This window comes from Panthera leo, chromosome D3 (genome assembly GCF_018350215.1).
Source record: "Panthera leo isolate Ple1 chromosome D3, P.leo_Ple1_pat1.1, whole genome shotgun sequence".
Taxonomy (NCBI): Eukaryota; Metazoa; Chordata; class Mammalia; order Carnivora; family Felidae; genus Panthera; species Panthera leo.
Window position 1 is genome coordinate 70,303,715 of NC_056690.1, and position 26,169 is coordinate 70,329,883.

The 26,169-nt window shown below is 44.0% G+C and overlaps 1 protein-coding gene across 5 annotated transcripts; it reads right to left on the bottom strand.

Moving 5' to 3' along the window:
- On the bottom strand, nucleotides 1-25,430 carry MRO (maestro). 5 transcript variants are annotated; one of them, XR_006195363.1, is made up of 9 exons: nucleotides 25,371-25,430; nucleotides 20,726-20,870; nucleotides 9,927-10,029; nucleotides 8,536-8,682; nucleotides 7,392-7,574; nucleotides 5,402-5,557; nucleotides 4,210-4,317; nucleotides 3,573-3,855; nucleotides 1-3,093 (listed from the first exon to the last, which is right to left on the bottom strand). XR_006195363.1 is itself a non-coding variant. In XM_042911006.1 (8 exons), exons 3-8 carry the CDS (start codon nucleotides 10,023-10,025, stop codon nucleotides 3,802-3,804), a joined length of 747 nt encoding a protein of 248 aa, XP_042766940.1. In that variant the 5' UTR covers nucleotides 10,026-10,029; nucleotides 20,726-20,870; nucleotides 25,371-25,430; the 3' UTR covers nucleotides 1-3,801. The 5 variants fall into 5 exon arrangements, 4 of the variants coding, with proteins under 4 accessions (XP_042766940.1, XP_042766942.1, XP_042766943.1 ...); XM_042911006.1 differs by having other exon boundaries at nucleotides 1-3,855; XM_042911009.1 differs by lacking the exon at nucleotides 3,573-3,855 and having other exon boundaries at nucleotides 2-3,093.
- Between the last annotated feature and the right edge of the window lie 739 nt (nucleotides 25,431-26,169).

Genomic DNA, 26,169 nt, shown 5'->3' on the forward strand with positions numbered 1-26,169 from the left:
CAATGATAATCAATCATAAGCCATTTGTTATCAATAGGCTCAAACAAAAATGTCACGAAAGGACAAAGGCAAACACATACTATGGAGAATGAGCAATAACCATCCCAGTCTTTCCAAAGCAGACCACTTTACACACCAACAGGCATTTAATTTTTATTTTAAACAGCATTTTTGCATGTGTTCTAGGATTACAAAAGTAATACATGGCTTATTGCAGAAAGCTTGGAAAACACAGAAAAGCAGAGATATGTATCTGCCTTATTTCTAGCACTATCTGCTAGCTGTCCTACACAGCTGCTGCTCCTCTCTTTATAAAACACACGCTTGTGTTTTTTATAGTATTTGAAGCATTCATTACTCTATGGACTGGCATTCCACTGGATTCTGTTGACACTGAGTACCGATCACCTGTGAGATTCCCAACTTCCTTGTCCTCCCTTCTCTGTCCCTTTAAGAAAGACCCATGTTGTGAACAACCTGAAAGCAGGGACCAAGTTTCATGCATACCTCTACCCCGAGCCCTTAGCATGCTAGCACGAGAATATTCCTTTTCTTTAATTCACTCACTGTTCTTTATCTAGTGTTGAAAAATAAGAAATGCGAAAGCATTACCTTTAGACTGGCAAATTAATAGGCATCTTATGGCAAAAGGGATACTTTAAGGACATGAGCATAAAGGTAACCTGCAGTCTGGTTATGAGGAGAGAAATGACAGCCCTCATTTGTCAAGATGGGCTTCTCTGAAGGAGTAGTAGCTTCGGATGACTTTCTGACTTTTTTCTCCCCAAACAACATTTATTTACTGGGCACCTCCTGAGTACCTTTGAAGTCATGTGACAGTTACAAAGCTATACAAGATAGGATCCTTCCTTCAGCAGCTTCAACCTAAGGCAGGTAGGTAAAACCTTGCAAATGAGATAAAACATGCTAAGTGGCCTAAGATTGTTAGAATTTTTTCAGAGATGTGAGCTGAACTCACATCTGATTGAGGGGATCAGGCATTGATCAGTCTTCAAGCAGTCATAAGTTATACATATGAAGTGTATGTGTGTGTGTGTGTGTGTGTGTGTGTGTGCATGGCTAGGCAAGGGAGGAAATTCGAAGCAAAAGGAACAGAATGAGCAAAGGCAAAGGAGTATAAGAGACTAAGAAGTGTTTACGGAAGAGAGAGGAGCCAAATTTGGCTAAAGCCAAAAAGTAACAGAAGAAAAAGCTGGAAAGGAAGAGTGTGAACCCATGGCTGAGAGCCCAGAATAGCAAACTAGTTTGGACTCTATTCCCACTACAATTTGGAACTATTTAGTCATTCAGCAAATATTTCTTGATCATCTGCTACGTGCTAGGTGCTGTGATACATTCGGTGAGATACAAAAAGGAAAACAAGGCATGGCTTGCGGTACAAAAGCAAGGTGTCCCTGCTCTCACCACAGAGCTCCATGATAACCTTCTAGAAATGTAGTTCAAACTCAAAGTGGACTTATTAAGAGCAAAATGAAACTGGCCAAAAGACAAATTAATGATAAGGAATCTTTTTTGGTTACTTATTGCTGAGTAATAAACTATCCCAAAGATTAGTGGTTTAAAACAACAATGATTTGATTTGATTAACCTGCTTACGATTCTGCAATTTTGGATGGGCTTTATGGAGATAGCTCATCTCTTTGCCACGGGGTGTCAGCTGGGGTAGCTTGAACAACTGAGGTCTGGCTGGAACGGCCAACTTGTATCGTACATCTGGACCTCAGACTTCATTGTAGGTTGAGTTCCTCAGCTCTCCTCCACAAGGCATTGCATGTGGTTAGCTTGGTTTTCCTTCCAAAATGGTGGTCTCAGACATTCTTCTTTGTTTCTGGTAATCTGACTTCTTACATGGCAGCTGGCTTCACCCGGAGCACAAAAAAGGAAGCTCTTAAAAAGTAGCTTAAAATTGGCACGGTGGTGTTTTCAGCATATTCTAATGGTTAAAGTGGGTCACAAAGTCAGCCCAGATTCAAGGGGAGAGGTCTACACAAGGGCATGAATATCAGGAGGCATGATTCTTTGGAGGCCACCAGAGTTACCAGTCTACCAGAAATCTTAAAGTCAATTCAACAGCATCTTCCACAATTTTAATCAGCTAACGGGCCTTAAGTACATTGATGTTTCTGCTCTACAGCACATAACCTGCCTGCCTCACTCTACCTCCACCTTTTTGCATGCTAGCAAAATGCAGTTCTCAAGCCACTATTGATCACTTAATCGAACTGCATCAGATTCTAAACGGACCTTGGAACATAGTTTCAAACAGGCCAACATCTGGGAAGGGAGAGGGCTCTCAGCTCAGAACCATCCCTCCTGCTCCTGAGCCTGTGTCACTCCCAAGAGCTCCCCAGGTCATGTACCCCAGCTTCAAAATAGGAAGAAAGAAAACCCATTCGTGCTCCAACTCCCCCTTCTGCCATCTGCCACATCCTTGTCTCTCCTAGGAGACAACTCAGCCCTCATCTGTGTTACAAGGCCCTGTCTCTGGAGAGCTAGAGCAGAAGATGGAGTTCTTGGTTTTCAGAATGACATTAAGATCCCTCTACAGCCTTTATTACCCTCTTACGTTTTCCATTTCCCAGACTTGTCCAGTATGGTCTGAATGCCAAGTTCAGTGGTAATACCAGAATTTCTACAGGAGAAGCTTGGGAAGCAAACTGGTTGGACAGAAGGTCAGAGGGATGAAGAGATTTTTCCTGAAATTTTTACAAGAGCCATGTGATCCCTCATAGGACTAGAATCGGTCACCAAAATTGACCTAATTAGCCAAGAGGTGACAAATACAAATATATACTCAGATCACAAATTTAATTAATAAAAATGTGTACTTAGCACATATAAAAGCAAAAGTTAACTGAGTTAAATAGAGCAGCAGCTAGGCAGTTTTTTAATGTGTTTTTGTTTTGTTTTTTACATTTCTAACCATCTGTCAATTATTCCACATTGAAGCAGAATCACATTGTAATTAAATGTTCCAGAAGTCCGTCCATACAGATTTGAATTCTGGCTCCATCCATTCACTGGGTCATCTTGGGCAAGCTACTTAATTTCCCCGTGCCTTAGTTTTCCCACCTATAAAATGAAGATAATAATAGTACTTTTCTCATAGGCTGTAAATAATACTTGCAAAGTGCTTAGTGTCCAATAAACATTCTCAGTAAATGTTCCTTATCATTCCATATATTACTATGGGTTTTTTTTAACCCCGTGCTTTATAGATATTTTTTTCTCTTTATTAATTCATGTTTGGAATGATCTAAAAGGCAATGACTGTTGAAGATTAGGAGAAGCTAAAGATACCCTCTAAACCCCCTTCTTGGTCCCTTGGCCGACTTTAAACAGATCTTGCCAACAAAAGGTATCAATACCAAAGTGTCAATAGCAGATTTAAAAAAAAAAAAATACTTCAAATAATATTCTCCTAAGCCTCAGAAATTAAAAATAACATTAAAAATAAAAGAGAGGTGACCGAGATGAACTTAAGAAGGAAAAGGCTGAGAAATAAGCACTGAATCTACACATACTTTAAATGTTTTAAACAAAGTGTGTACCTTCTCATCAAATTTGTATGGGGAGAAGATGATATATATAGAAGCAATTTAGAATTTGCTTGGGATATAATTATACAAGTCCACGCAACTGCCATCATCTGTTCTCCCAGCATCCTGTTTGCTATTACAAACACAAGAGGCAAGCAGAAGCATCCAGAAGAGTTAAAAGAGGGGGACTCTCGGCCCCCTGCAAGGTGCTCACTGGAACAATTTCCCTGCTGCTCTGTGTTTACAGAATCCTATTTGCATAGAGGAACTGCAGGAGCTCTGGATGATAGTGGCTCTGAAAGAAATCAGCAAAAGGGCACGTGAGGGATGGATTCAATACGCTTCCTTGACTCTAGAAGGTGTAGATAGTTGTCAAGCACAGAGCATGAGGACGATCAATCTTCAGATTCTCAGAGGTGGAGATCATTGCCTACTGATCTAAACTGGGAGTACCAATAGATTTTGTGCACAATCCTCGGGGCATTTTGTCATTTACATTGCATGATGGGTCAGTGACAATATTATTGGAAATATAATTGGCCTGAGTCATTTTATGGGGAGTGACTCCCTTGTGTGGCTGTCCACCTTCTGGGTTGACACCAGGAGGTCAGGGGCCTCTAGGAATTCTCTCCTACCCTCTTTCACTCACCAGCTGCCGGCAGAGTTTAGGGTTCCTTTGATCTGCTTCACTCTGGAAGCTGTATTCCTTTCTTTCTTTCAGATATGGAGAACAGGCTCGAAATGTTGTTTTGCAAGCCTGAGAAAAATAGTATTACCATCTTATTGTCAAAAACATTAGAGAGTTCTATAATCCAAGCAAGGAAGAGCATTGTACCCAGTCTGTGGTCTGGGGGCTACTGAGGGTATAAAAGTAACTTCCAGAAGTTTCGAAGACATCAACCTCGTCTTGTTAACCAGGACATAGCACCAGAACATGCCCGATCTCGTCTGCTCTCAGAAGCTAAGCAGGGTCGAGCCCGGTTAGTACTTGGATGGGAGACATCAACCTTAAAGGATTTTGCTTATAAGGTGGCCGTGTTTATAATTTGGGGCTGGTGGCGAGAGCATAACTATATAGTTTACCACAGCCCTTATTATTGTCCCATCAAAAGTAGTTCTGATTCCTAAGTTTGATACCTCTCTCTCTGTCTCTGTCCCTCCCGTGTGCACTAACTTAAAGAAGACAAGTGTTCGATGGAAACTTTTGCTCTCAGTGGTTTTGAAATACTCCCCCACTTCAAAGCAGGCCTGCAGTTGATCCAACCTCGTTAGGATGTGTTTTCTCCAAGAATAAAACAAAAGCTCTACCGGGGACTGAGAAGCCAAAGGTGGGAAATCTACACCAGGCACAGTGAGAGAAGCTAATTGGCCTGAATTAATATCATTGTTATGTGGGCTACTGCCCCAGAGACTAGACCTGGGCCTCTCTGCCCCCACTCTCCATTAACCTGAGTTTATCTAGCATTGACACGTGCTGAGATTGGGTGGGTGGGAGAGGAGCTAATGGAAGATAACACTTTAAAAAAAAAAAAAGATTTTATTTTTAAGTAGTCTCTACACCCAATGTGGGGCTTGAACTCATGACCCTGAGATCAAGAGTTGCACACTCCACTCACTGAGCCAGCCAGGCACCCTGGAAACCAGCACTCTGGCTCAGAGAGAGATGACACCCTGAGTAGACGCCTTTCTCAGGATTCACAGGGACGCACTGGCACAAGCAAGTACAGCATAACTGAACTGGTGGGAACAGAGGGTCCAGCATCCCAACGGGGCAGCGCCACAGCCCCCTTGATGAATGGCACAGAGCTTTCATGCAGTTAGTTGGGGAATCCCAGACTTACCGTGGCCACCTGGGGATTTCTGTCCTGTAAATGTGTCAGGAGGGAATCTTGAGTCTGCTTAACCTGACTGGTGAAAAATTTCTTCCATTTCCGCCCAACAAAGTCCGCCAATTGCCCAAACAGGACAAAGGCTGAATATCTCAGGTTGTCATTCTCCTGTGGATCCCCAGTAAAGAAAACAACAAAATCCAAGTCATTGCCCAAATGCAAGGGCATCAGAAAACAACACAGCCATCAATCTTTGTTGCATGGTAGGAGGTGGGTCACCAGATCCAGTCTAAAGCGCTTAGCTGGCTGAGATGGGGGACAGAGGAGACAGGCTGAGTCTTCAGTGAACGTCTTCTCTAGCAGACAAGAAGACTAGAATGGGGGACCTCTGTGCTAATCCCAGCTCCCCAGCTCTTTTCTTTATTAGACAGTGTTTTGGAGATAGAATACATTTATACGGTTCAAAATTCAAAATAACCAAATAGTTATATATATATACATATATATATATGTATATACATATACATATATAACTATATACATATATATATAACTATATACATATATATATGTAAGTCTCCTTCCTACCCCTTTCTGCCCGCCACTAATTTTCCTTCCCATGAATGAACAAAGCTATAAATTTTGTGTGTAGCCCTCCAGAAAATTAGGAAGAAACAGAATAAAATATATATTACGTAGTCCTTTCTCACGTTTTTACACAAATGGAAGCACACCATGCCACTGTTATGTACCTTGACTTTTAGCAAGGTTAAGTGTCTAATTCTGGATCTCGGCTCAGGTCAGGATCTCACGGTTTGTGAGTTTGAGCCCCGCGTCAGGCTTCTGTGCTGCCAGTGTGGAGCCTGCTTGGGGTTCTCTCTCTCTCCCTCTCTCTCTGCCCCTCCCCTGCTTGTGCACTCACTCTCTCACAAAATAAATAAGTGAACTTTAAAACAATTACAGCCAACTATCATCATCTCCATCCTCACCAGGTATTAAAAAAATGATTGCACGGCAAATGAGTCCTGGAAATTAAGATGACACCTCCAGAGAGATTTCGAGACATCTCCCTGCAGATATCTGTTTACATTCCAGGGAGGTAAAGTAGACACCTTCCTCTCCCCTCCCCAGAGATGACTGGTTCACATTCCAGAGCAAAGGTCTCTCCGTCTCTCTGTCTCTCTTAGCGGGAGGAGAGGCAAATGTGCCAGAAGCTCCTATATACAAACTCCAGATTTTGTAATTTCAAGATTTTTCTTCCTCTCGTGGGGTGCAGGTTCATCTGGAGAATTCGGTGTGGGGAGCTCATGCATGGTGCTCTGTGAGTAAATAAAAGCTCTGTTTCCTGTTCTACAGATACTATCTTTCTGTTAGAGAGAGAGAGAGACAGAGAGAGAGAGAGTGTACGTGTGTAACTGCAGTATCTCAGATCCAGACTACACAGTGTACTTTCTGCTTAACCTGCCTGGTCACCTGGCCATGAAGAGCACAGTTCCTGTGATCAGAGGGCCTGGTTTCATATCCACTTGCTGGCTCTGTGAATCTTGGGCAAGTTACCTAACCTCTCTGTGCTGTGCTTTCCTTATTTATACAGTGAAGATATTAACAGTGCCTACCTCACAGGGCTATTATCTGAGATAACCCACGAAAATTGCCTACCCCACGCCTGGCACACAGTCAGGGCTTGCTAAAGGCTATGGTTATTGTCACATTCGCCAGAGAGCACCGAACGCACGTTGGCAATGCTATCGCCATCCCCATCCTCATTGGACGTATATTCACTCCTCCATAAAAACAAAAACTCCTTAAGGGGTAGTGATGGAATGCTATTCTTTATACGTTTTCCATAACCCCCCGGTACATTACTAGGCTCGCAGTATGATTTCTTAATTAGTAAGTTAGTAATAGAGACCATGTTCTCTGAGCAACACAGCCAGGGCTCATGTTTCTAATCCCACTTCAACTTTAATAACCCAGAAATCTTCTGAATCATCTCGCTTACGTCATCTAGTAAAGTCCTGGCCTGGAGAGTGATGTCTATGAAGAAGGAGCCCAAACTTTTCCCCTGGATCTTGCCCAGGAGGATGGTCAGAGTCTTCATGCTCTCGTGGATGACGTCAGCACTCACAGGGTCATACAGGCCATGCACCAGCAGGTCTAGGACAATTTTCTTATATTTTTTCACCTGTTAACAAGGTGTGAAAAGCATTAATATTCTAGCAACTGAGGAATTGCTCCCAGTGAGTTGAAAAGCAATCCCACTTCTAATCTTCCAATAAGCAAGGACCTGGACGAAGAGCATGGCTTTCTTCAGGAACTGCCACAACAACTCTTATTACTGTACAAATGCTTCCATCAACCTGACCCAAGAGCCAGCTCGGTCTTGGAAGAAGAACCGAAAGAGCAATCTGGAGCTTGGCCTCTGAGCAGATGAGGCCAGCGAGGGCACATCAAGGAGTATGGAAGGCTGGATGATCTAGGCATCCGGGGCGTAGTGGGTACTTTTATAGAAGATGAGACGGAATGGTCACGGAAGCTGATGGATACTGAAGGCAGAGGTGGGGATAACACCTTTTACCGAACAAGCGTAATTATTCAAAAATAAATCAAATTCACCCAAGAGGAGGACGTCCAGGTGTGTGTTAATCCCACCTGCAGCTCTGTTTCCCAAGGCTGATAATACTGAGGTGCAACGACTGTCGTATAACTGCAAATGAGTCACACCCTTGTACAATCTCCTTCCCTTGAGTGCGGAAGAAACCAGTGGCTTGTTTCCAGCCTACAGACTATGACAGTGGTGATGGGATATCATTCCCAAGGTCACATTACATTACATGGGATTCCATCTTAGCCAGCATGAGTGCTAGAGGCTTTCCTGCCGGCCTTGAAGATGTAAGCTCACAGGCTGTGAGGGGACAGGTGTCAGAAAGGAATGCAGTCTGGCCCATCTTGACTGCAGCCTCGTGAGATCCTGAGCGGAGGACCCAGCTAAGCTGTGCCTAAAGTCCTGACCCAAGGAAACTGCAAGATGATGACCGCCAGGTGTGCAATGACCTGTCACCCAGCAGTAGAAAACCAGTACGTGAGGTGCCAGCGCTGGGGACTTCAGGCCGTCAGGCTGGCTGGGTGCCACCTTCCCCTCCTACCTTGTCAGGGGTCTCAGAGGCCATTGCTCCCAGGCCTCTCATTGCCATGTGACGCTTTTTAGCATTGGGGTCCTGGGCTCTTTCTGCCAAGATGAAAAACACGTTCTTCGGAGGCTCCTGCTTCTGGAGACTCACTGTCCAAGAGATCTGGGTAGTAAGTAAAAAATGTATTGATCTGGGGAGTGTTCAGAGTCATACCTATCCCAACCCCAAGCCCTCCCTCTAAAGAAAATTTCTGTGTTGCCTGCTCGATTCAGCCTTTCTTTGTCCACCCAAAGACACCTGATTTTTGCTGGAAATACGTTAGTGGCTCTACATAATGAAGAAAATGGATGGAAGAGGAAATAGGTAGAGAAAAATAATGCAGGGCTGGTGTTGAGGTAAGTTGGGTGGGGCTTATGGCAGGTGCCTGAGGACCACTGAGGGTGTGCTAGAGCTCAGAAGAAAGGGGGCTTTAGACAGTTGATGTGAGCTGAGAACAGTGACCCTCCACAGGACAAGGAATGCTGTACTGCTTCCAACTCAAAGGAGAGAGTTTCCCTGACCCTTCTTTTCCCTCCAGCTCTTCCCCATTATTCTGCTCTACTTTGTAGCTGAACGCTTCGAAAAAGGTGTCTCTACTTGTTTTCTCCAATTCCTCTCTCCATTATCTCTTGAACCTTCTGGGATCAGGTTGATGGCCCCACTAATGTGGCTAAATCCAAGGGTTAACTCTTGGCACTGATCCTCCTCAACCTCTCAACAACACTTGACCTAGCTAGCAAAGCACATCTACAAACATTTCAGGGCACCTGAAGGAGGTCCCACCCCAGGATGCACGCATCTGAGCAATTAAGATTAGGAAAAGAAATGTATAAAGAATGCAAATTGGGGAACACTGTGCAGCTGACACAGGAACCTACTTCAAGGACTAAACTCTAACTGCAGGGCAAGAGATGGGTTACCTCTGTAGTGAACATATGCTTCCAGGAAGGCCCCAGTGTTCTAGGCTTCACACACATGTACTGGAGTCAGAACCAAGGACAATGCATGATCCAGACAAAATCCAAGAAAAAGCCACCTCCTCACTATCCTTAGTAGTGAGGGGCTAGAGGCTGGACCCATGGCTCTATTGGGTATCTGGTTGATTACCAAGTCTCATCACTATTTCTCAATATTCATTGCACTTTATTCTATATTTTTATTATTATTAAGTGTGCAGCAAGCTAAATTCTTCCCAGCTCATCTCGTTCTCCTGTAAACATTCTGTCTGAGTTATAAGAAGTGTCACCAAGCATTTTTTTTCAAAAGGAGCATCGGTGGAGCCTCCAGAACTAATGCAGACCAGGCAAGCACACTTTACAAAGTGGCTGGTAGGGAGGGACCTCTGTTTATAACATTTGGTGACAGACCTTGGAAAAGAAAGACACCATTGACGTCCTTTTCTTCTTAGGCTGGGTGGTGGGGATCGGCAGGGGCTGGCCCAGGATTCTTTTTTGTGTTTGGTCCATGGGACTAAAAAACAAAACAAACAAAAAACCCACCAGAATTGTCATATGAGCCACAAACACTCCTCCGAGCCTTGTCCTCGACAGGCAATGTCATACAAAGCACTGTGCCGGGGTAAGGACACAAAGAAACAACATCCCTGAGGCTTGTCCTTGGGAACCAGAACCCTTGGTGAGGAGATGGGACAGTCCTGTGGAAAGATAAAGAGCAGGAGGAAAGGCAGCAGAGGCATCAATGGTCTGTCCCCTGATTCCCATTCCATCCCAGAGCCTCCCTGTATCAGAATCTCCAAAGAGATGAAATGAAGACTCTGGGCCCTGTCCCCACAGATCCTCACAAGTGGAAGTAAAAAGTAGCCTGAAAAAACTTTGTGGTTTTTTTTTTTTTTCAACTTTTTTTTTTTTTTTTTTTTTTTTTTTTAAATTTTTGGGACAGAGAGAGACAGAGCATGAACGGGGGAGGGGCAGAGAGAGAGGGAGACACAGAATCGGAAACAGGCTCCAGGCTCCGAGCCATCAGCCCAGAGCCTGACGCGGGGCTCGAACTCACAGACCGCCTGATCGTGACCTGGCTGAAGTCGGACGCTTAACCGACTGCGCCACCCAGGCGCCCCAAAACTTTGTGTTTTTTAAAGTTCCCCACGAATGTATACTGGGATTTTAGAGGGGATCTGGATATCATCTCTTACAATTTTGAGACGCACATATCTTTCAGCGATCCTTGCATCCTACAGATACACTGTAGCTCAGATGCTCAAACGCATACATAGGATAGGCACTACTTTGTAACAAGTGATCTTTGTAATGCAGTGTCCTTTAATAGTTGTAACTTACTATTTAATACAAGCAAGTTACACATATATTACAAATATACAGCTACAGGATAACTACTACGCAGTCATTAAAAAGGATATTGGGCAAAAACTCTAAAAAAAAACTTAAAAAAAGAAAAATCTATATAGATGATATATGTTAATAAACATCCTTTTTCAGAAGGAAAAAAGGAATATTGGGCAGACCTACATATGCTAAAATGATCTCCAAAACATGCTATTGAGTGAAAGCTGGAAATCAGTATGCTACTGTTTGTGTAAAAAGAACAGAAAGGGAAATATATACATGCACACATATGCTTGCATATGTAAAGAGAACAGGGAAGAAAACCCAAGAAGCTTTAACAAAAATTGTCTTTGGGGGTAGAAATCTGAGCAACCGGGGTAGGAAGAAGACTTGCTTATTCATACTTTTTTCTATATCTACAGTTTTTGTAATTTTACCATGGGTATATCTTATTTAAAATATACATTATAGGGGCATCTGGGTGGCTCAGTCAGTTGAGCGTCTGACTTCAGCTCAGGTCATGACCTCATGGTTCATGAGCTTGAGGCCCACATCAGGCTCACTGCTGTCAGCATGGAGCCTGTTTTGGATCCTCTGCCCCCCCCCCTTGCTCCTCCCCCCATTCACATTTTCTCTCTCTCTCTTTCAAAAATAAACATTAAAAAAATAAAATATATATTATAAATAAATACAGCTCACAAAGTGATTCTGATCTACAGCCTGATTTGAGGTGCACTAGTATAAACAGTATAAACCAGTCTGAACTAGTATAAACCAGTGCTTCTCAGACTTTAACGTGCACTTGAGTCATGAGAGGATCTTGTTAAAATGCAGATTCACTCAGTGAAGGTTTCAGATGCTGCCTTTCTTATAATCTCCTAGGGGGGGCGCCATTGTTGCTGGTATGAGGACCACATTTTGAGGGCAAGGTGTAAAGTTAAGAGCCACAAGAGTCAAGAGAGGACTGTGGGCTGGAACAGCTGGTAGAGACCCTGCATGTCGGTGAACTTTAGAGAAGAGGCATTCAGCACACGGAATACAATCAATAATATCAATATATAATACAATCAATAAATTGTCAAGTGACTGTGTTGCATACCTGAAACTAATATAACATTGTATGTTAATTATATTTCAATTAAAAAACAATATGGGGGGGAGAGGGAATGGGGAAAATGGGTGATGGGCACTGAGGAGGGCACTTGTTGGGATGAGCACTGGGTGTTGTATGTAAGTGATGATTCATGGGAATCTACTCCCGAAGCCAAGAGCACACTGTATACACTGTATGTTAGCTAACCTGACAATAAGTTATATTTTAAAAAACAAGCAAATAAATAAAAATTATATGTATTAATATATTAATAAATTAATAAAATAAATAATAAATAAAATAACAAAATAAATTGATAAAATTTAAATTAATTTAATAAATTTATTAATTTGATAAATTAATTTAATAAATTTAATAAGTTAATAAAAATAATAAATATAATAATAAATAAAATTAATTAATAAAATTATATATATATATATATGAGCCACCTGGGTGGCTCAGTCGGGTAAGTGTCCAACTCTTGATTTCGGCTCAGTTCATGATCTCACAGTTCATGAGATTGAGCCCCGCATCAGGTTCTGTGCTGACAGTGCAGAGCCTGCTTGGGATTCTCTCTCTCCCTCTCTCTCTGCCCCTTCCCCACTCTCTCTCTTTCTCAAAATAAATAAACTTAAAAAACCCAAATATAACAATAATCAATCTGGCAAAAAATACTTAATAAAGTTGGTTAACAAAGCCCAAAATTAACAGCAAAAAATACAAGGATAAAAATAAAGGAGATGCAGGAGCATATTTGACGCATTGGGATTCCAGTGGGGTTCCATGTAGCTAGTGTCCTGGTAGCAGCGGTAACAACAATTAAAATAGAGTGTAAAAGAGGAGGCAACAGAAAGTAGTTAAAGGCCAGCTGTGTCGGGTTTTTGACTGCTAAAGCGATCAGTTTCAATTCTATTTTGTACCTAAGAGTGAACTGTTGATTTTTTCTAAAAGAGGTGAAATCCATGTACCACGCAACTACTTTAACAATGTTGCACAACTACCACCTCTATCTGGTCCTAAAACTTTCTCATCACCCCAAAAAGAAAACCCCATACCCACGACAAAGTCACTCCCCATGCTGCCCTCACTGCAGTCTCTGGCAATCATTTTTATGCCTTCTGTCCCTATGGATTGACCTATTCTGGGTATTTTATATAGAATCATACAATATTGTAACCTTTTGTGTCTAGCCTTTTCTTGGTATAATGTTTCTGAGGTTCAACCATGTAATAGCATTTATTGGTATGTCATTCCTTCTTATGTCTGGATAATATTCCATGACAGGCATACCTCATTTTATTACACTTTGCTTTACTGCAGTTCACAGCTACTGTGTTTTCTATAAATTGAAGATTTGTGACAACCCTGTGTCAAGGAAGTCTAGTGGTGCCATTTTTCCAGTAGTATTTGTTCACTTCGTGTCTCTGTGTCACATTGGGTGACTCTTGCAATATTCCAAACGTTTTCATTATTATTATATTTCTTCCGATGATTTGTGATCAGTGATTATGACTTGCTGAAAACACAGATGACGGTTTCTTAGCAATAAAGTGTCTTTTTAATTAATGTGTATATTTTGTTAGACATAATGCTATTGCACATTTAACAGACTATAGTATAGTGTAAGCATAATTTTTATATGCACTGGGAAACCAAAAATTCATTTGACTCACTTTATTGTAATATTCACTTTTATTGAGCGTTCTGGAACCTGACCCACAATATCTCCAAGGTAGGCCTAGATATGGATACACCACATTTGTTTATCCATCCATTTCATTGTTGATAGATACTTGGGTTATATTCACCTCCTAACTATTAAGAACAGCACTGCTGTCAACACTGGTGTGCTCCCAATTCCTTTGGGTCTATCCGTAAGAGTGGAATTGCTGAGTCATGTGGTAATTCAATGTGTAACTTTTTGAGGAATCCCCAAGTGGCTGCACCACTTTACATTTCTACCAGTGATGTGCATGGGTTCCAGTTTCTCCACATCACCAGTTGTTATTTTCCAATAACAACCGATTGATTATCATCATCATCATCATCATCATTTCCATCCTAGTGCGTGTGAAGTGGCATGTCCATGTGGGTTTGATTAGCACTTCCCTAGTGACTAATGGCATCGTTTTGTGCCCTTGTTGGTGATTTCAATATCTTTTCCAGAAAAATGTCTATTCAAATCTTTGCCTGTTTGTTAAATGGGCTGCTTGTTTTTGAGTTGTAGATTTCTTGTTTTTGTTTTTTTTTTTTTTTTTTTTTTTTTTGAGAGAGAGAGAGACAGAGTGTGTGGGGGAGGCACAGAGAGAGAGGGAGACACAGAATCCAAAGCAGGCTCCAGGCTCTGAGCTGCCCGACGTGGGACTCGAACCTATGAACCGTGAGATCATGACCTGAGCCAAAGTTGGACGCTTACCCCACTGAGCCACCCAGGTGCCCCTAGATTTCTTAATATATTCTGGATCTTAGGCCCTCATCAAATATGCGATTTACAAATATTTTTTGCCACTCTGTAGGTTGTCTTTTCAAGTTCTTGACAATGTCTTTTGATGCACCATCGTTTTCAATTTTGACGAAGTCTAATTTATCTATTTTCATGGCTGTTGGCTGTTGATGCTCATGCTTTTAATGATCTGAGGATCCACTGCCAGATTCAAAGTCATGAAGACTTACCCCTGTTTTCTTCCAAGATTTTTGTAGTTTCAGTTCTTATATTTAGATTGTTGATCCATTTTGAGGCTATTTTTGTATAAGGTATGTGGTAGGAGTCTAACTTCATCAGAACCATTGTTTTTTGTTTTGGTTTAAAAATTTTTTTGGTAGGAGAAATGATATTCAGGTGCTGCAGGGGTTCTTCAACCCCAGCTGCAATAAAATCACCTGAGGAACTTTTAATATCCTAATGCACTGGCTGTACCAGAGACCAAGTCTGTCACCATCTCCGGCATCGGTAATTTTTAAAACTCACCGAGTAATTCCAATGGGCAGTCACTGAGCTGGCGTGACTAGTGACCAATCACCTTGGTTTGCCCTGCAATATTGTGATCTATAGTAAATATATACTTAGTCTTTGTCCCCATTCTTGGCACAGAGCTCCTAAAACCCTTAGACTTTCCTAAGTGGTCACAGTGATTGAGGCATCTTTTGTCATGTTAATGAGGCTACTTTCAGAAAGCCCTTTCTCACCAAAGGATAAAGCTGGTTGCCAGGGGAATTGGAGGGTTGGAAACTTCAGTCCCACCCTCTCCTCTTGGGAGGCCAGAGAGGTTGCAGATAGAATTCAACAACCAACTGCCAATGATTTAATCGTGGTGCCAAGGTAAAATGAAGCCTCTACAAAAACCCAAAAGCATGGCGTTCAGAGAGCTTCTGGATTGTTGAACAAGTGGAGATTTGGGGAGAGTGGCACGCTCAGAGAGGGCATAGAAGCTTTCCGCCCTTGCCCCATACCTTACCCTCTGTATCTCCCATTGGCTTTTCCTGAGTTACATCCTTTTATAATAAACCAATGACTCAGTAAATAAAATGTTTCTCTTGAGTTTTGTGAGCCGTTCTAGCAAATTCATCAAACCCAAGGAGGGGAATGTGGGAACATCCAATATAGCTGGTTGGTCACAAGCACAGGTGACACCCCATACTTGCCATTAGCATCTAAAGTAAAGGGAGAGGGGACTGCCTTGTGGGGCTGAGCCCCTAACCTGTGGATGTGACAGGAGATAATGTCAGAATTGAATTGAATTCTAGGACAACTAGTCAGTATCTGCTGAGAACTGGAGAATTGATGGGTGGTACAGTAAAAATACACACTGACCCTGGACCTGAGGGGTTCCCTGGGACATGGGATTTTAAATGCTAAGACCAGGAAAGTCCTGGGGAAACCTGGACATGTTGGCCACCCTATCTACTCTACTCGAGTTGCAAACTTATTTAAACACAGGTGGCTGACAAAACCCAGCCCTGTTAAACAGCTGTGCTTTGGAACATTTGACTCTGACCTGAAGCGCGCGAGGATTTGGTTTCTCCACTGTCTTTGCCCCTCCATCCCTGCTGGTTTCTGTAATGGTCCCTTGGTCAGAAGACACTGGAGAGATCCATGAAAACACGCCTTCATCTCCAGCCCCTAGTCTCTATTTCTTCTACATCTCTGGCCAGCAGACCTCCCCTCACTACTACAATGGGGATCTCAGATAAAAGCCCAGAAAAAAATCACCCCACCGATTAGCAATATCGTCTGTGTTTGAATAAAGGCATTCCCATAAGCTTTACGTGACATGAAGCCAGCGGTCCTCACACCTGAACGTGCACTAGAATTGCCTGGAGGGCTTCTTAAAACAGAGTCCCAGACCTGATCCCCAGAGTTTTTGATTTTGTACATCTGAAGGATGACCCCAAATCTACATTTCTTTCTTTTTTTTTTTTTAAGTTTATTTATTCTGAGAGAGAGAGAGAGAGAGAGCAGGAGCGGGGGAGGTGCGGAGAGAGAAAGATAATCCCAAGCAGGCTCCGTGCTGTCAGCGCACAGTTGGATACGGGGCTTAATCTCAAGGACTGTGGGATCGTGACCTGAACTGACATCGAGTCAGATGCTTAACCAACTGAGCCACTCAGGCATACCTCAAATCTACGTTTCTAACAAGCTCCCAGGTGATACTGGGATGCTACTGGCCTGGGGACCACACCTTGAAAACACTTCATTAAGAGAAAGAAACTAGAGTATTACTATGCCAGTCTTCTCCAGAATGAAAGGATTTAAAAATTCACACTGTGGGGCGCCTGGGTGGCGCAGTCGGTTAAGCGACCGACTTCAGCCAGGTCACGATCTCATGGTCCGTGAGTTCGAGCCCCGCATCAGGCTCTCTGGGCTGATGGCTCGGAGCCTGGAGCCTGTTTCCGATTCTGTGTCTCCCTCTCTCTCTGACCCTCCCCCGTTCATGCTCTGTCTCTCTCTGTCCCAAAAAAAAAAAAAAAAAAAATTCACACTGTGACAGAACATGCTTGGTTGCTCCCTTGGGTGGTTTTCTGCACACAACCCGCTGTTGCACTAGAACCTGCCACTCTTTGGGTTGAATGCTCCAGATCAGAGTTGACTAGTGTCTGACCGTGGGTAGGCGGAGCTTAAAAGAAGCAAAGTTCCTCAAGCTGAGGGCTGCTCACTTTGGGGAGGGTGGGGGTTGTGGCACAAGCCTCACGATAAAGTGGCTGATGTCTCTGGTTCCGGGGCAGAAGAAAATCATGCCTGGGGCTTCTCTCCACTGAGAGAGAATTCTCTTGTAGGATTAACATAGCAAGTAAGTCTTTTAGCCGTCCAAAACATCTCCAGGCTTCAGAAGCCAAGCAGCCAGCCCTGTCACTTCTTTTTTTATATGTACATATTTTATTAAGAGGGAGGGGCAGAGAGAGAGGGAGACAGAGAATCCCAAGCAGAGAGAGAGGGAGACAGAGAATCTCAAGCAGAATCTCCATGCTATCGGCCCAGCGCCCGACATGGGGCTTGAACTCAGGAACCGTGAGATCATGACCTGAGCCGAAGTCAAGAGTCGGATGCTTACCCCACTGAGCCACGTGGGCACCCCCCTGTCACTTCTTAATAGGCACCTCTAGAGTTTAAGGTCACAGAAGGCTCTCAAGCAGTGCCAAGTTCGTGAGTGTTGAGTGCTCTTCATGGCATATTCAGTATGTGGTTAGAAAAACACGCAGGACCCCACCTCTAGCTCACCACCTCTGCTAGCAAGCCCTGCCTACCTCCCTACCTCCCCATCATAAGGTAAAAACTGTGATGTAGCTCAAACTTGCATCTTGATCTCTGGTGCAGGAAAAGCAAAGTATTTCTCATAGTGTTGGCTGGGCCTCCGACGTTAGAGCCCCCTGCAGTGCTTGTTATAAACCCCAGGCCTAGCCCAGAATTACTGGACCAGAATCCCAGAGTGCGCAGGGCCTGAGCACTGCATTTTCTACGCTGTGTGACGGCACACACACTGGTATGTGTTCTCTACACAGAACATAAATGACTCCAGAGTTGGCATACTCACACATCAGGAGAGACCCCAGAAGTCAGAGGAGCAGCTGGGGCCAAGAGGGTAGAAGAGAGGGGAGAATGTCGGTGACTTTGCAGAGAACAAGGCATTGACTGCATATGTTCATGAAGCACACTGAATTTTTTTCACAATAGAATTAAAATCACCCTGAGCTGCACAGGCAATGATTCGTACACGTTTCTTAAAAAGTTTCCTTAGAAAAGAAAACAAACATAAAAGTGACTTGGGGGTCCCCAAAACCCCCACCTGGAGCCCTGTGACTCTTGAGCCTACAGCTGCCGCTGCCCACGTGCACTCCTTCCCATTTCCTTTCCGACACTTAAGTCCTTTAGACCCAATCCAGTCAAACAAAAGAAAAATTTCCATCTGTTGCAATACAGGGTCTCAGAGAGGAGCATTTTAAACAGACCATGAATAAACATATGTATATGGATTCAGAGATTTTTTTTTTTTTACTGTTTATTTATTTTTGAAGGAGAGAGAGAGAGAGACAGAGTGTCAGCAGGGGAGGGGCAGAAAGAGAGGCAGACACAGAATCCAAAGCAGGCTCCAGGCCCTGAGCTGTCAGCACGGAGCCGGACGCAGGGCTCCCACTCACGAACCCCGAGATCATGACCTGAGCTAAAGTCGTCTAGACGCCCAACTGAGTGAGCCACCCAGGCACCCTGGATTCAGAGATTTCTTAGATTTCTGTTCTAACTCCATCTGCAAGCCCAGTCACCCCCACGCTTTGCTATGAGGAATTAGGGTTTTCTGGCGGGTTGCCCTGGTCAGCACAGGTGCCTAGACCAGTGGGACTGGGTCTGGGAGGCCACCTGGCCACTTTGAAGCCAATGGCATGGCTCTGCTTATAGTTTCATTCATCCCTGTGTGCATTCTTCAACCCACTCTTCTTCTTCCGGGAAGTCCTTCCTGAGCGTGCTAATGCCCTGTTCCCCTGGTTTTTGCCTTTTCTGAGACCCCGGAGCTTGTCTTTGTCACCATGTTGTGATTCCACCTGGTCTTCCGAAACAGACATGGATTTAGGGTGATGTAGAAAACTGCTTTGTGGGGCGCCTGGGTGGCTCAGTCGGTTGAGGGTCCAACTCTTGGTTTCGGCTCAGGTCGCGATCAGGTCTCGGTTCACGGGATTGAGCCCTGTGTTGGGTTCTGCACTGTTGAGGATTCTGCTTGAGATTCTCTATCTCTCCCTCTTCCTCTGCCCCTTCCCCTTGCATGCTCTCTCTCCCTTTCAAAAATAAAGAAATAAACTCTAAAAACAAGAAAAAAGAAAAAAATTGCTTTGTGTTTTAGGTTGACTCCCAGATTCCGACTCAAAATATAAGGTTTATGGTCAATAATCCTTTAACTTAGTGAAGCCAAAAGGTATATTATAAAGGCCAAAATTACAAAATACTTTGATCATTTCTGTAAAACAAGGGGAAGAAACTGGTAGATTTCTCCCAATCCTCCCAACACTGACCTTATTAATGATAATAATAATATTAATAGTTACCATTTATTGGGTACTGTGTATGCTGGGCATTATATTTAGCACTTTGTATACACTGCAGGAGATGCTGTTTCGGCGGACCTCTGCTGAGCCAACGTGCCAGGTTCCCTGTATTCTCCAGGCCCAACCAATGCTTGTGGCCCACGGTGTTTGCTCCTCACTTCTGTTCCACTAGCCCTTACAAGCTTACCAAGAACCAGTTTCTGACAGCTGTGCTTGTTATGGTAACCGTGACAGTTAAGTGTTATAGACATCGATGAAATATGAATACACAAAGAAAGGAAGTTGTTTCTATGAAAGCAAGATGGAATGTTTTGGAAAGATTCAACAACGAGAAAGCTGCCACTTAGAATCGGTGTGGACGGTAAACGTTTGCAAAGAGTCTTAGTGGAACAATTGGAATTTGAATCACTCTGCAGAAGGGACTTTACGTGTGTCTCCCCCCGGTGCCCTTAAGCTCTCATTCCACCGACAGAAACCAAAACCAGAATTCACAGAAGAAGCATTATGCGTGTGCCTTATGCAAGACAGCTCAAAACCCGCCAGCTAGTGGATCCATATTCAAAGAAAAGACCATAGCCCTACATTAAAGACGAGGAAATTCTATATTTTAAGGTAAGATATTTGAGACAAGCATCATCTTTTCTGAATCTTTGCTTCAATAGGCTTCTTCCATGAGGTCTTCAGTCCCAATCTTTCAAATAAGAGGCTTTTCCCGCATTTGATTTAATCTCCACAGTCATCTTGAGAAGTCGGCTTAATTATGTCCACTTTAGAAAAGAGGGAAATGGAGCTTAGAGTCATGTAAACGACTCCTGTCAAATAGCTCGAGGTGGCAGAGTAGAGTCCCAGCACCACATCTGTACTACCCTTCACAGTGTGCTAAGCCTGTGTCCGGCTCCCAGGTGGCGACAGGCGTGCTCATCAGACAAGGACACGCTGTGTCCACACTTCGGTTTGAAGCACCAATATCTCGTCTTCAGTCCCCTCCCTTCCTAAAACTCTTTGATGACTTGATATAATGATCTATAATCTATCTACTGGTCACAGCTGGATTGACATAGTTTGTGAAAAGAAAAAAAGATTGGCTTCATGGTCAGCGTTGCCCACTTCAGTTTTACAAAGAGAACAACTCCTCCAGATGCCAGGGACCCGAATGGCATTCCACAAAGGCCTGGGGAACCCTGATAGACCTCCTCCCGCGGCTGAGTCCCCGCCCCCCGCGCGCAGCGGGCCTTACCTGTGGCGGTCACGTGGTCAAGTGCAGCAGGTGCGGCTGGAGCGTGGGGTCCCGGGCTACTCCGATATCCGATATCCGCTGTTTCGGGGGGGTGGGGGGGTCGCCAACTGGGATGACTCGGCTCAATTTTCCCAGCTCTGAATTCCTAACATAGAAGAAAGGAAATGGGACGGTGAAACAGATCTGTTCAGGATCACGGGTCAGCTACAGAGTGTTGGAAATTGAGAATTATAGGGAAAAAGGAAAGTTTAGATGATGGTATTGGGGTGGGGAAGGGAATCGTCCCCCGAATCCCGGCGAGATTGTTCCTAGTGGTTGCAAACATTACTTGTGTCCTTTACTTTCCCAAAGTGTGCTGAGGTGTCGTTCCCCCTTCCCCTTGCTGTGTTGTCCCCGTATTCTTCCGTCATTCCGAGTCTCACCCACACTTTGTAAAGAAAGGACTGCAATTCTGGGCTCTTCCCCTGCACCAAACCAAAGGGCTCTGCCCGGAGCGGTTTCCCCGTGACGCCACCAGATGGCAGCATCACTCAATGGACGGGTTCCAGGCTGGGGACACAGCTGCAGGCCTTCCTTCCCTAATCCTGTTAGAGCCGCATTTAATCTAAGGATGGGACACTGTGTTCCAGGCCAAGCAGCTTCTTTGTGACTGATTGGTGCACCAACAGCTAGAGCTCTAAGGCTGACGCCCCTCTCTGCTCAACAGACACCATCGGTCCTGAAAGGACCGATTTAAACTGTTGATTTGTTGGTAAAACAAACAAAACGAAAAACTGGGAATAATAGTATTTCCTCCTTCCCTGGACTTCCCAGAGATCTACTTATCAATAACTATTTATTGTCTGGCCTTGTGTTTGGCAAGGTGGGGAATAGGTTCTAAAAGAAAAAAGTTACATTTTCAAAGCTCTAGGAGTTTATTGTTATGCTAATAAATGTTTATCGGATATTTCTCTGTGCCAAACATGGAGATAAATATTACACAGAATATCTCACTTGATTCTTACAACAAACCTAAGTACTTTTATTGTGACCCCCATATTAAGGATGGGGAAACCGAGGCACAGAGAGACGACCTTGCCAAATGTCATGTAATTAATTGGTGGCAGAGTTAGAGTTCAACTGCAGGCAGAGTTCAGACTCTTAGCCACCATGCAATGCAACGGGCAAGTTTGGGAAATCCAATTAGGACATATGCAGACGATATAACCAAAGAAGTACGTCAGAGTGGAAGGTTGAAAGAAAAAGCGGAGAGGAAAAGTAATGCTCTTGAGAAAACAAGAATAATTAAGCTAACACAAAACCCTCTCTGGACTGGGCCCACTGCACACTCGTGGTGACCTCTGAGAATGCAGTTTCAACAGTGACAGAGAAGGCAAGCCAGACCACAGAGCTACGGGGCTATGTGGAAAGAGGAAATTGAGATGTCTTGCTGCAAAAGGAGGGCAGTAAATAGACTAGAAGAGACAGCAAGGTCAAGTAAAGGCGTTCCGGTTTTCTTGCGTGCTTTTTAGAGTAGAATTGAGCCTGGCCGTGTTTGAAAGCAGTTGCAAGGGAGACTTGGATTATGCAAGTGGCAGAAAGTGGAAGAGGAAGAGGCAAAAAAGCAAAAACAAAAACAAAAACAAAAATGGAACAAAACATGGGGGAGGGTAGTCCGGGGCACAGAGGAGGAGGGGGAGGAGGGAGAGAGATGCCCCCCTTTTGTCTGAAACTGGGAGGCAGCCACAGGGTTGGAGATACATTAACACACACATGAGAAAGAGGAGCAAGTTTAATTCTTCCGAATTAGCCGTCGTCTTTTCTGTAAAACCAGAGTTCAGTTAGCTCCCAAAAGTGGGAATAAGACTTGGGAGGACGTTTTCCTATGCTGAACGAATCCATATAGTGCTTAGAATGACCAAAAAGCAGATAAAATTAAATCAGGCAACAGAGGCTGCTGGAGAAGGGAAATCCCTGCCAAATCTCACTGGGGCACCAGGACTGAATTACCCACTGCATGGGCAGGAACACAGCCGATACTATATACGACCCCTATGTTTAAAGTTTCTTTTGGATTCAGGTTTTAAAATATTTGACAGAGAAATAGCATCTTCCTCATTTGCCAAATGGGCAGAACCCAAACTCGTGCCCAGGAAACTTACTGACCCAACTCCAGCTGTGTTAAACACTTCCCACGAAGGGCATGGGCACAGCCAACGGCCCCACAGAGTTCCAGACACAGCACAAACTTGGGAAGCAGCAACATTAGGACACGGTGCCCAACAGGGCTAAGCTTCTCCTAATGTGGCCTTGGGTCACAGCACAATTCTTCTGGGAATTAGGAAGTTTCTTTGATAATTTGATTGCAACATATTGATACACTGACGACATGATGTCCTTCATGCACCATTATTTAATTTTATTGTTTGATGACCCTATTTTCATTCTTAATTAATATTTCCTTATATGCAAAAGTACATTATTGGGGCTGATGTAAGTAAAGAAATCAAAAAGGATAATTACTTAGTCTGCATTACTGATGAAAAGGGGAACAGGCAGAACTAAATCAATCATCAGTTCACTCTCCCTTCAGACTTGGGAAATTAGAACAAATAGTTACCGATCAAATGGCTTTTCTCCAGTGTGAGCATTGCCAGAGGCCCCTCCTTCTGTGATGGAGCCTTGTCTCGGCAGGAAACTTACCTAAGAGGGAGGGTTTTCGTTTCCTCCCTCTCATCTTCTTTTAAGAAATCCCTCTGGGTCAGGCCAAACACTGTCTTGATTTTCACTTCCAAAAAGAAATAAAATCGGCTGCCTGCCCAGGCACAGATTGGGAATACCAACTTCTCATCCATTCATTGTTCATTCTTCGCATGTTTATTGAGATCCTACTTTCCACAAGGCACAGTGCTCGCCAGGTGACAAAATACTCAGACTGTGCCAGGAGCCAGGAGAGAGAGGAGCAGAGACATGGTCTCATGTGCCCATAGAGAGGAGCTGACAAGGAGCATGGAGTCAAAGGGCAGTCCATCAGGATATCCTTCGCAAAGGAAGGAGCATCTGTACCCGGACTTACCAGAAACAGAGTTCGGCAGAGGGAGACAGAGAAGAAAAGCATTCCAGGAGGCAGGTGCAGCACGGGTTTGGGAGCCCAGGTGGATGACCCGGATGCGAGAGGGAGCCTTGTGCTTCCCAGACTCTTCCAGAAGCCACCTGCAGCAATGGCAGAGCCCAGAGCCAGCTCTTCTCAAACCTCAGCACTGTGTGCTTCCCACTCTACTACATCTCTGTCTTGTTTTCTCATAAAAGCCATGGTCTTTTTGTCTCACATCTTTGAATAAAGTAAATGCCAGAGGGAGAAGCACCGAGTTTATTCCTTGGCTTCAAATACCCTCCAGCCCAAGGAAGTGGGAGCCTCGTGATACCCAGGTGGGAGCCTCGCGATACCCAGGTGGGAGCCTTGCGATACCCAGGTGATACCCAGGCTCTCCAGCTGGACAGCTTCTAAGGACAGAACGTTGCTGTCAGTTATTTGCTCATCTAATTCACTGTCTGACTGTCCTGCCTTCTGTTTTCCTGACTTTATTACTTGACAGTCATTATCAGTGCCCCAGTGTAAGAATAAGTTAAAACTCCTCCGTAAGTAGCCTGAGATGATCTCTGAAAATGGTTCTCTACTCTCTTGAACCTGAAAACCCTGACAAATCATGCAAATCAAGAGGTTAAAATCTCTGTGTTTACTTTGAGAACGTCCATGAAACAGCCCAATCAAAGGTATGTATATCTGAAAAGCCACTGAGTCCCTGAAAGATGTCACTTTATAGAAGCAATGCATGCCACTCCATCATTACTATGGTGTGGGGCTCAGGCCAGAAAATGGGGTTAGACACAGGTCAGTGGCCCCAAAATCGTACTGCGTGTGCTGAAAAATGCAGAGAGTAATGCTGAAGTTAAAGAGTTTAGATATCGATTCATTGGTCACTGAGCTCAGCCAGGTGAACAAGGCCCCAAAAATGTGCCTCTGGGTTTACAGAGCTCAGGGTCAGATTAACCCCCATATAAACTCCTCCTGCCATACTGGGATGATCCTTACTGAAAAAGAACAGATCATTGTACTGAAGAAACATCTTCCCAGAAGAAACTGGAAAAACTACAACAACAACAACAACTTATGGCCCATTCAGCATAAAATAAATGTCAACAAAGGTTTTTTTGTTTTTTGGCTTTTTTGACAGAGAACAAATGAGTGAGGGGCAGAGAGAAAGAGGGGGAGAGAGAGAGAGAGAGAGAGAAGTGGGGCTCACCTGAAGCAGGGCTCGTGCTCTCCAAGGCAGGGCTTGAGCTCACCCAATGTGGGGCTCAAACTCACAAACTGTGAGATCACGACCTCAGCCAAAGTCAGACGTTTAACTGACTGAGCCACCCAGGCGCCCCTTTGCCAATGAAGGTTTTTTAAAAAGTTCAAGCTTAACACTTTTCCTATCTGAACATGAATTATGCCCACACCATCACTCATACCCCTACTTCCAAAAACTAATCATCAATGCCTATGAACATCTTTCAATCTAACTGGTTAAATCTATAGCAATCAATGAACTGTGTTGAACTACAGTGTTTAATAGAATCGGCTGAATGCAGAAAATGCTCTGTGCAGAAAATGTCTTACCTGAGCTAGGCAGTGAGGAGAGCACTCATCCTGACAAGAGATGAATGTAACTAATCCCAGGAACATCGCCGTCCTTTAAAGGAGCCGGGGGCCGGCTAAACTGCATTTTGTCCTTGAAGATGAAACATAGAATGAATTACAGTTTTATCACAAGAGGGAAATACATAATAAGACCTTTGTAGGCTATCTACCCCTGATAATTGCTAGAGATACATTTCATGCGGTTTTGCAAACTTTGAAGACTCCCACATTAGTTTCCTATTTTACGGGGGCCCAGTGAGAAAGCTACATGCACTTTATTGTTGAAGACAATAGACAGCACTCTGGGAGTCCTGATCAACCTCACAGATTCGACCATGCGTCATTGGCCCTGCTTTTAACAGTCCAAAGCATTCTTATGCTGTTTGTCAGGTTGTCCCCTCAGTCCTAGGAGGGGGTCATTCTCCTGCCTCCTCGACAAGTAGGGAAACTGAGGGGCAGGCAGAGTGAGTGGGGACTTGCCCAAAGTCTCAAAGCTAGCTGGTGGGACTGGCGTCTCCGTGTATGGCTTCCTCTCCTGCTTTGACCAGCCAGTAGTTCTGTAGATTCACCTGATCATCTCTACAGGCCTTACTTCCTCCCATCCCTTTCTTCTCCACCCTCTCCCCCACCTTCCTTGTCTCCATTTTCTTTGTCACGGACATTGCTCAGTATATTCCTTCTTCTTAAACAGTCTTAAGACTGCCTTTCCTCTTCCTTCAATTTCACATTTAAGGCAGAATCCCACTGAGTGACAAATGTGTAAGCATTTTATGACACA